The sequence below is a fragment of the Mesoplodon mirus genome (assembly GCF_964341445.2).
Source record: "Mesoplodon mirus genome assembly, chromosome: 5".
Classification (NCBI taxonomy): Eukaryota; Metazoa; Chordata; class Mammalia; order Artiodactyla; family Ziphiidae; genus Mesoplodon; species Mesoplodon mirus.
The window spans coordinates 7,551,032-7,562,021 of record NC_138980.1 but is presented as its reverse complement, the minus strand read 5'-3'; the positions used below and the strand labels follow the sequence as shown (position 1 = coordinate 7,562,021).

Genomic DNA, 10,990 nt, shown 5'->3' with positions numbered 1-10,990 from the left:
TTCAAGGGTGATGAATATGCTCAGTTAAATTTTGAACCACTGTTCTGGATTAAGGCTCTGTAACAATTTAAGAACAACCAACAAAAAATTGCCATTCAGATAGAGCTTTAAAAAAAGTCACTTAACTCTTTATATTCTACTCAGAGTACACAGCATGTGGTAAACTGTATGAGGCATGTAGAGGGTCTATAAGTGATGAAGAATATACAACTTTTTTAATTGATAAATTAAAATTCATCAAAATTTAAAACTTCTGTTCATCAAAAGACAATATTAAGAAAAATAAAACAGACTGGGAAAAATAATCTTGATACATATATCTGAAAAGGACATATTCAGAATACTTAAAAAAACTCCTACAACTTAATAGTTTTCTAAAAATCATTTCTAAAATGGACATAAGTTTTGAACAGACACTTTACAAAGTAAAGACATCATGGCCAATAATCGCATAAAAAGATGCTCAAAATCAGAGAAATGAACATTAAAATCACACTGAGATACATACCTAACAGAATGGCTAAAATAAAGACTGATAACATTATATGCTAACAAGCATTTTAAGCAATTAGAATGCCATTCATTGTTAGTGGCATTCATTGTTAGTTTCACTTTAGAAAACTGTTCGGCAGTTTATTATAAAGTCAAATATACACCTACCCCATGACCCAAAATTCCACTTCTAGGTGCTTACCCAAGAGAAATGAAAGCATATATTCACAAAGTCTTGCACAAGAATATTCACAGCAGATTAATTCAAAATAACTTAGGGAATTCCCTGGCTGTCCTGTGGTTAGGACTACGCCCTTCCCCTGCAGGGGTCACAGGTTCAGTCCCTGGTTGGGGAACTAAGATACTGCATGTGGCCAAAATAAAACAAAACAAAAAACCCAAAATAACCTAAAACTGGAAACAACCCAAACATCCATCAATAGATGAATGGATAGATAAACTGTGGTAGAACCATACCTTGGAATATTACTCAACTATGCGAAGTAATGAACCATATGAATGTAATGAAATAAAATTTTATATTCTAAGGCAAGACAAGGAAAATTAAACATAAAATTCTCTCTGTGTGTCCACTTCGGCCTCCTCCCTCCCTCCCTAATATGCACTGTGCATCTGTATTACACATTAACCAGAGCGCATCAAAGATGGGAGTGCTTGCTCGACTGTAAAGATCAATAGCTTTTTCCTTTCTTCTGATGCTAGCAATGTGACTTTTTAAAAGAATAAAGTTCCCTCCCAGCTCTGTAAGGGGTCTAGTGACTTACTGCTCACTTTGTATGTGCTTACGTGGACTATGTACCTTTGGTGAACTTTATGTAAACATTAGTATGTCATTTGATGTATAAGCCTTTGTCTCAAAAATGTATATGACTGTGCTTTCAACTTCTAACTGGAGCAACAGTTCTCAGAGCTTTATGAGAATCTGTTTCCCAGGTTATAATCCTCAGTTTGGCTCAAATAAAGTTCCCTTTTATTGCTTAAGTTGACTGTTCAATGAATTTTTGTTGACAAAGGAATCTCAAAATCATTATACTATGTGGGAAACCAGACACAAAACAGTATAATTTGATTTATGTGAAACTCTAAAACAGGTGAAACTAACCTATGGTCAAAGAAATTATCTTGCCTTAGGGAAAGGTAGGGATTGACTGTTGCAGCCATAAATGAACTTTCTGAGGTTATGGAGATGATTTATATCCTGATAGGGGTGTGGGTAACATGAGTATACATGTTTATCAGAACTCATCGAACTATATCAATTAAGATCTGTTTATCTCACTGTCTGTATTGCTGTTTGTAGTTTATACCTCAATTTAAAAACAATAATACAGTCATATTTTGGATCATTTGGGTCACAGCCTTAGACATAGGCAACAACTTCCAGGGTACTAGTTTGAGGTAGTGTTAACCATTGCATTGGTACCAAGTGATGAAATAAATGGACAGTTTTTAAATTTCTAAACTCATTAGGATTTTAAAAATCAAAAAAATTTTCCTTGACATGGTACGCATACATATTTCAAGTTTGAGAAATCCATCTCTAAGTTATCGTGATACCAAAGGACAAGAACAAAGAGTTCTGTTTCTTCCTTTTTACAGCCTCCTGTGTCCCTGTGTAAATTACCCTCTGCTTCCCCCATCCCAGCTGTTCCCATTTCTGTGACTCTGACACCCACACAAATGGCTTTGACCAGTACTCTCTCCCAAACCATAGTTTCCACATTCTAGATGCCTAAAAGGCATTTATACCTGACATTCCACTGACATATCAAACTCACAGATACAAGAAACTGAAAGTAAATTTAATATTAATTCCTCATCTTGCCCCCCAACCTGCTCTTTCTCTTAACCTCCCAGGTTTATGTGAAAGATACTATTACACTAATTAATTCAGCTAGACTCAAATATGCATATGGGAATTTATTAGGGGATAAAGATAATAAATTAAAAATGAATCATTAAAAACAATAAGGCTGGGGGACTTCCCAGGTGGTGCAGTGGATAGGACTCTGAGCTCCCAATGCAGGGGGCCCAGGTTTGATCCCTGGTCCGGGAGCTAGATACTACATGCATGCCGCAACTAAGAGTTTGTATGGCGCAACTAAGACCCAACGCAACCAAATAAATAAATAAATAAATATTAATTAAAAAAAAATAAGGCTGGATTCCTACTTCACTTATACTAAAGTAAGTTCTTGACAGATTAAAAAAGTTTAACCAAAATATGGAACAAAAGTACTAGAGGAAAATGTGTAGAATAATCTTAGAGTGAGGAAGTCTTTTATAAGCATATCATGAAATTCAGAAACCAAAAGTGAAAATATCAAGAAAATAGACTACATAGATTTTTGTAAATATCTGCATAACAACAACAATAATGATAATTAACATAATCAGAAGAGAGACTGGGAGAAAATATACGTGATGCATGAGAGACAAAGAGCTAATTGCCATGCTACATAAGGAACTTTTGAAAATCAATAGGGAAAAAGCCAATAAACAGAAATTGAATATTGGACTTCCCTGGTGGCACAGTGGTTAAGAATCCGCCTGCCAATGCAGGGGACATGGGTTTGAGCCTTGGTCTGGGAAGATCCCACATGCCGCAAAACAGCTAAGCCCATGTGCCACAACTACTGAGCCTGAGCTCTAGAGCCCATGAGCCAGAACTACTTGAAGCCCGCGTGCCTAGAGCCCCTGCTCCACAACAAGAGAAGCCACCGCAATGAGAAGCCCGCACACCGCAACGAAGAGTAGCCCCCGCTCGCCACAACTAGAGAAAGCCCGCGTGCAGCAATGAAAACCCAATGCAGCCATAAATAAATAAATAAGAAATTGAATATTGATATTAAAAAGCAATTCAGTTGGGAGTTTGGGGTTAGTAGATGCAAACTATTGTATATAGAATAGGGAAACAACAAGGTCCTGCTGTATAGCACAGGGAACTATATTCACTATCCTGTGATAAACCATAATGGAAAAGAATATGAGAAAGAATGTATATATGTTTAACTGAATCACTTTGCTGTAGAGCAGAAGTTAACAGAACATTGTAAATCAATTATACTTGAATATATGTTTTTAAAAAAAGCAATTCAAGATGACAAAATTTCAATGGCTAAAACACGTGACAAAATACTCAACCTCACCATTAGTCAACAAAATGAAATTGACACTATTTTAAGTGCTCTAACAGATTGAAAAATCTTTAAAGATTTTTTTTAATTAATAATTTTTGTCTGTTATGTTAACTGTTGTATTTATTAGTCAAGATAGGCTAGTTTACACTAAGTTAACACATTAAATCCAAGATCTCAGTGGCTTCACTTTAAGAAGTTTTACTTCCCTCTCCTACAGGTCAACCAGCCAGGGCTCTGCTTTACAGTTACCCCAGAAAGCCAGGTAAAAGAGGTTCCTCCATTCTGTAACTCCAAGAATATCTAATAAAAGAACATTCCAGGCAGAAGAAACACCAAGTGCACAGAACACATGCCTAGGCAGCCTGATGGGCTCAAGCATCTGCAAGAAGTCTAGTGTGCCTGAAAAGAATAAAATAGGGAAGTGGGAGGTAGGAGGTGAAGCCAGAGAGGGGAGGGGTGGGCATGTGGGGATGGAGATCTGTTTGGGCCATTTAGGCCACTGTGATAACTTTGGTTTTTATTCTTGGCATCTCTGCACATTGCACTACACCACCACCCACTGAATAACCTTTTTAAGACATAGATCAGATTATTTTCCTACTTTCTTACAACCTGTCAATAACTTCCGGTCTACATGACCATACATGATCTTTGTCCCACCTTTGACTCCACTCACATTGTCAGCCTCTCTCCTCAAATAGACATACAGACAGACACACGTAGACACACAGACACACACACACAATCTTAATTAGGCCTCCATGTTTTCCTTTCTCACAGCATTTTATACCTTTATTTTTTTAGCGTTTTTTATGTGTGATTACCGTCATTTACTTCAAGTCTGTCTCCTTCCACTCAACTATAAACTTAAGTTTTTCACCTCTTTGTATCAGCTCCAGACACAGCACCTGGCACAGAATGGATATTTTGTAAATATTTTTTGAATATATGAATCAATGAGTAAATGAATGGATTAAAATCAATATCAAAAGCAGAATTTGGGCTTCCCTGGTGGCGCAGTGGTTGGGAGTCTGCCTGACGATGCAGGGAACGCGGGTTCATGCCCTGGTCCAGGAAGATCCCACATGCTGTGGAGCAGCTGGGCCCGTGAGCCGTGGCCGCTGAGCCTGCGCGTCCGGAGCCTGTGCTCCACGACGGGAGAGGCCACAACAGTGAGAGGCCCGTGTACTGCAAAAAAAAAAAAAAAAAAAAAAAGCAGAATTTATTGGTGAACTTATTTCATTCTTACTAAATTCTCCGTTGTGTAAGTACATGAATATAATATTTTTTGATTGTTTTTTCCCCAAAATAGACTTTATTCTAAACAATCCAAATTAATAAGGTATGTGTTTGTCATTATTCTGTTGCTAAAGATAACTGGTTTGCTCTTCTAAGCACCAGTGATTGAAGAGACAGCACATCTTAACTGTGAAAAGAAATCACTATAGGAAAAGGCAGAATAGTAGAAAAAGTGTAGAGAGAGTCTGTTTCTGTTGATGATTGCTAATAGCGAAATTGAAGTATGTATATTTAAAGAACAAATATTCAAAATATTTATTGTTGAAGATGAAAACACCGACCAAAACTAGCCTTTGTTTGTGTCAGACTATTTTTATGTTGTACAGGGAAGAAAATTTGCATTCTAGGAGGTAACATATTTCTAAGCAACTTAAGATGGCACTCTGCTTAAGGATTTTTTAAAAAATAGCTTTATTTATATATAATTCACATACCATAAAACTCAGCCTTCTAAATTGTACAATTTAATGGTTTTCAGTAGATTCACAGAGCTGTGCAGCCATCACCACCATTCAGTGACCATTGCCAAATTCTCTGAAGTGACCATTGGAATTGTCAGGTTGGTGGAGTGAGGGTACAGAAGTTCAACTGAAGGGTGAGGAGAGAGAATGGAAAATAAACACATGGATGCCAATACTGTAGAAAATTCTTCCAAGTACTTTTCCTGTGAAGGGGTTAAGTAAAGGCATGGAAGCTGGAGAGTGATAGAAGATCCCAGGAGAATTGTAAGTTTGGGTTTTAGGTTTTGTTTTGTTTTAGCAGGTCCAATATTAGATCATGTTTATATGATAGTGGGCATGATCCATTAACCAGTGGGAGGTGTTATGGGTTGATATATTGAAGTCCTAAGCTGCAACACCTCAGGATGTGATCTTTTTTGGAAACAGGGCCATTGACCAACTCACATTTACTAGGGCGGGGATGTATAATTCTCCTAAAGGGAGGTACACTGCGAGTTTCATGGCCCAGCCTAACATCAATGGAGGTGAGAAGCATAATCCTCCCCTTGGAATTACTGTATTTGAAGAATAATACAAGGTGCTGCACCTTGTAAGGAGTAAAGGCAGGGGATATGAGTACATACGTATTTATGTTGGAAAATTTAATAGAGGAAGGATGAGGAAGTCCCTGTCTGACTGCTTCAATTTTCAGTGAAGTATGTGGTAATGCCATCAGCTGAGGGTGATAAGGAACGAGGGATACATGAGTCAGGACCTTGAGGAGAGGCCTGAGCTAAAATTATATGTTATCACTTCTTAGCTAATGTGGGGAAATTTTTAAAACTTTTTTAAAAATATATTTATTTATTTATTTTTGGCTGCATTGGGTCTTTGCTGTGGCACACAGGCTCTTCTCTAGTTGTGGCACGCAGGCCTCTCTCTAGTTATGGCACACAGGCTTAGTTGCCCTGTGGCATGTGGGATCTTAGTTCCCTGACCAAGGATCGAACCTGCGTCCCCTGCATTGGAAGACGGATTCTTTACCACTGGACCACCAGGGAAGTCCCCTTTAAAACTTTTTATTATAAAAATTTTCAAACTTACAGAAAAGTTTAGAGAATAGCTTAATGGATACCATTATACTTTCTACCCAAATTTTGTTTGGTTATTATGTCTTATTAGTTTTATTTTCATCTAAATCAACACTTCTACTTTTTTAAAAGAATTAAACCTTTATTTTTTTTTAAGAGCAGTTTTAGGTTCATAGCAAAACTGAGGGGAAGTTACAGAGGTTTCCCAAATACTCACTGCCCTCACACATGCACAGCATCCCCATTATCAACATCCCCCATCAGAGTGGTACATTTGTCACAACTGATGAATCTACGCTGACAAATCATAATCACCCAAATCCCATAGTTTACATTATGGATCACTTGTGCTGTCATACAGTCTATGGGTTTAGACAAATGTATAATGACATGTATCTATCACTGTGGTATCATACAGAGTATTTTCACTGTCCTAAAAATCTTGGGCTCTGCCTATTTATTCCACCGCACCCTTCATCCCCTGGCAACCACTGATCGTTTTACTGCCTCCATAGTTTTGCCCTTTCCAGAATGTTATATATTTGGAATCATACAGTGCGTAGTCTTTGCAGATTGACTTCTTTCACTTAGAAATATGCATCTAAGATTCCTCCTCTAGGACTTCTCCGGTGGCGCAGTGGTTAAGAATCTGCCTGCCAATGCAGGGGACATGGGTGTGAGCCCTGGTCCGGGAAGATCCCACATGCCGCGGAGCAACTAAGCCCATGCACCACAACTACTGAGCCCGCATGCCACAACTACTGAAGCCCGCGTGCCTAGAGCCCGTGCTCCGCAACAAAGAGAAGCCACTACAATGAGAAGCCCATGCACCGCAACCAAGAGTAGCCCCCGCTTGCCGCAACTCAAGAAAGCCTGTGTGTAGCAAGACCCAAGTCAGCCAAAAATTAATTAATTAATTAATTTAAAAAAAAAAGATTCCTGCTTTATGTCTCCTCATGGTTTGACAGCTAGTAATTTTTAGTGCTGAATGAGTTTCCATTGTCTGGAGGTCTGGATGTACCACAGTTTATTTATCCATTCACCTACAGAAGGATATCTTGGTTGTTTCCACGTTTGGACAATTATGAATAAAGCTGCTATAAACATATGTGTGCAGGTTTTTGTGCAGACATTTCTACTTTTTTTTCCGTCGCTTTGGCTTTTTGAAGATACCAATGATGATACCAATTATCTGATTATTTTCTTCAGGGAGTCATTTAATATTCCACTAAGCTTTGTGTTTTCTGTAAAGTGAATTTTTTTTGAGACTTGATTAGATTGACGATGCTGTGTATTCCATATTGTATCACATTAGATGACAAAAGGTCATCTCAATATTAGTGATTTTATGTTTTCCCATTTGTTAGAGTGGTACTTTTTTTTACCCTTTGCAATAGTAAGTAATCTTTGGGGTCCTACTTTGGAATCTGTAAATATCCTGAAACCTAACAACTTTTACCTAATTGCCTCCATTGATGTTCCTCATCTAAATCAATTATCACATCGGATGCGGCAAAGTGGTAAAGATGGTGTTTGAATTCATGAAATTCAGTGAGCTCATGTAGGAAGAGAGTGTGGATAAAGAAGAAACGGTTAATCCCTTACTCACTCCAACAGTTACAAGTCTAGTGCAGGATGGTCCAGCAAAGGAGTGAGGAAAGAAACAGGTGAAAGGATAACCAAGGAAATGGCCTCAGCGATCTAGAGATGAGAGCTTTCAAGAAAGAGGAAGTTGTGGATTAGAGTAAGGTGGAACTAGAGAAGTGTCCATTGGATTTGGCAAGATAGAATTCACTGGAGAAATTAGCAGGAGACTTCACAGAGGACTGGGGACAGAAACCAAACTACAGTGGGTTAGAGTAAATGAGAACTAACAAAGGAGAAAGAGCCATACTATGTACCTTTTTCAGAGGTGGCTTTAAGTATCTCTAGCTTAGACATGTCAATAAACATTTATTGGCTTTCACAAATTTTACGTTTATTTCTCTTCCTTTGGTCATTTCTCTCAACGTGAGCTTTTTTTTTTTAAATGTCCTAATGTCAGTGGATTATTTTTTTTTAATTTATTTAATTAATTAATTTTATTATTTTTGGCTACGTTGGGTCCCCATTGCTGCACAAGGGCTTTCTCCAGTTGCCTCGAGCGGGGGGCTACTCTTCGTTGTGGTGTGTGGGCTTTTCATTGCAGTGGTCTCCCCTGTTTCAGAGCATGGCCTCTAGGCGCGCAGATCCCAGCAGTTGGGGCTCGTGGGGTCCAGAGCGCAGGCTCAGCAGCTGTGGCGCACAGGCCCAGTTGCTCCACAGCATGTGGGATCTTCCCGGACCAGGGCCTGAACCCATGTCCCCTGCATTGGCAGGCGGATTCTTAACAACTGCGCCACCAGGGAAGCCCCTCAACGTGAGCTTTGAAGTGTAGCATGGTGGGATAAGATCTTGAAATACTAACCTTCATGGTTTTTACATTTCTTAACTGCACTTCCTTAATTTTTCCTACCCAGATGGCAAGCATCTGTAGAGCCAGGAGGAGAATTAGGATGATTCAAGTGAAAGTACACAGAAACAGCAAATATTTTTTCGGCTGTTGTTATTCTCTTGAATCTAGAGCTAACAGGGATTGTGAAGTGAATGGGGGAGGGAGAGAATCAGTCAATTCCGGCTCAGGGAAAATGGATAAACGTTACTGTGACTGAGCTGGAGATAGAAGGTATTGAAGCCACCCTCTCTGTTGGAACAGTCTCCAGAAAATCTTGTTGACAAAATTTGATTTGTGATTGAGGTTCAGATGACTTCTAAGTTCAAGGACTATTGAATGAGCTAGACTTGGAGTCCTAACTAAAACCTTTGTAAGGAGAGTAGATGTCTCAATGTCTTTAGACTCTGGGGCCTTATCTTTTACACGGCCTCCACCCTCCTGGGCCCCACCTTGTATAATGTGGTGTTCATGTAGAAGTCATGAATAGCAGCAAGAAGAGAGGATGTGGGGCTTCCCTGGTGGCGCAGTGGTTGAGAGTCCGCCTGCCGATGCAGGGGACACGGGTTCGTGCCCCGATCCCGGAAGATCCCACATGCCGCGGAGCGGCTGGGCCCGTGAGCCATGGCCGCGGAGCCTGTGTGTCCGGAGCCTGTGCTCCGCAACGGGAGAGGTCACAGCAGTGAGCGGCCCGCGTACAGCAAAAAAAAAAAAGAAGAGAGGATGTGGTAGAAGGGTTCCAGGGATAGTGGGGAAGGTGGCAGGGCATCCCAAACTGCAGACAATCCCCTCTTGTCAGTAGTGTGGAGCATGGATGGGTATTCACGGTTAAGGGCTATTATGGAGAGATAGGGCCTGAGTGGAACTAGACATGGCCCAAGCTTCTCATCACTTGGATTTTTACCTGTCAGCCCAACACACACAGGCCAGGCCCTGCATGTTCCTTGGCAGGCAACATGGCAAAAACCTTAAGGCAAAAGTTTGGAGGCTTGGGCTTCCATGGTGGCGCAGTGGTTGAGAGTCCGCCTGCTGATGCAGGGGACACGGGTTCGTGCCCCGGTCCGGGAGGATCCCACATGCCGTGGAGCGGCTGTGCCCGTGAGCCATGGCCGCTGAGCCTGCGCATCCGGAGCCTGTGCTCCGCAACGGGAGAGGCCACAGCGGTGAGAGGCCCGCGTACCACAAAAAAAAAAAAAAAAAAAAGTTTGGAGGCTTAATAAACAGACCGAGGTTTAGCTCATTCCTCCCAAAGAGACCTCATCCACACCTTCAATACACTGTAGACTGGCACTCCCTCAGGAATGCAGTCCACTCATACCAGAGCTGAATTCTGAAAGATCTAAAATCTCCCCTTAGATATCATCTTCTTTTGCAGAAAGCCAGGACTATTACTACTGCTGCTGCTGCTGCTGCTGCTACTACTACTGCTGCTGCTGCTGCTACTACTGCTGCTGCTGCTGCTACTACTGCTACTACTACTACTACTGCTACTGCTGCTACTACTACTACTGCTACTGCTACTACTACTACTGCTGCTGCTGCTGCTGCTGCTACTACTACTACTACTACTACTACTACTACTGCTACTACTACTACTACTGCTGCTGCTGCTGCTGCTGCTACTACTACTACTACTGCTGCTGCTGCTGCTGCTACTACTACTACTATTACTGCTGCTGCTGCTGCTGCTACTACTACTACTACTACTACTACTGCTGCTGCTGCTGCTACTACTACTACTGCTGCTACTACTACTACTGCTGCTGCTGCTGCTACTACTACTACTACTACTACTGCTGCTGGTGCTGCTGCTACTACTACTACTACTACTACTACTACTGCTACTACTACTACTACTACTGCTGCTGCTGCTACTACTACTACTACTGCTGCTGCTGCTACTACTACTACTGCTACTACTACTACTGCTGCTGCTGCTGCTACTACTACTACTACTACTACTACTGCTACTACTACTACTGCTGCTGCTGCTGCTACTACTACTACTACTGCTACTACTACTACTACTACTGCTGC

General features: G+C 40.7%; 1 protein-coding gene across 3 annotated transcripts in view; it reads right to left on the bottom strand.

The window, feature by feature from the left end:
• Positions 1-4,477: 4,477 nt before the first annotated feature.
• The window catches only part of HMMR (hyaluronan mediated motility receptor), a 48,401-nt gene continuing 41,888 nt past the window's right edge, over positions 4,478-10,990 (bottom strand). For 2 of the 3 annotated variants that reach the window (XM_082620520.1, XM_082620521.1), the window contains exon 18: positions 5,381-5,540. In XM_082620520.1, the coding sequence (XP_082476646.1) occupies positions 5,455-5,540 (86 nt within the window). In that variant the 3' untranslated portion in view covers positions 5,381-5,454. Of the gene's footprint in view, positions 4,562-5,380; positions 5,541-10,990 lie in introns of those variants that run through there. The other variant, XM_082620522.1, reaches the window with a different exon arrangement.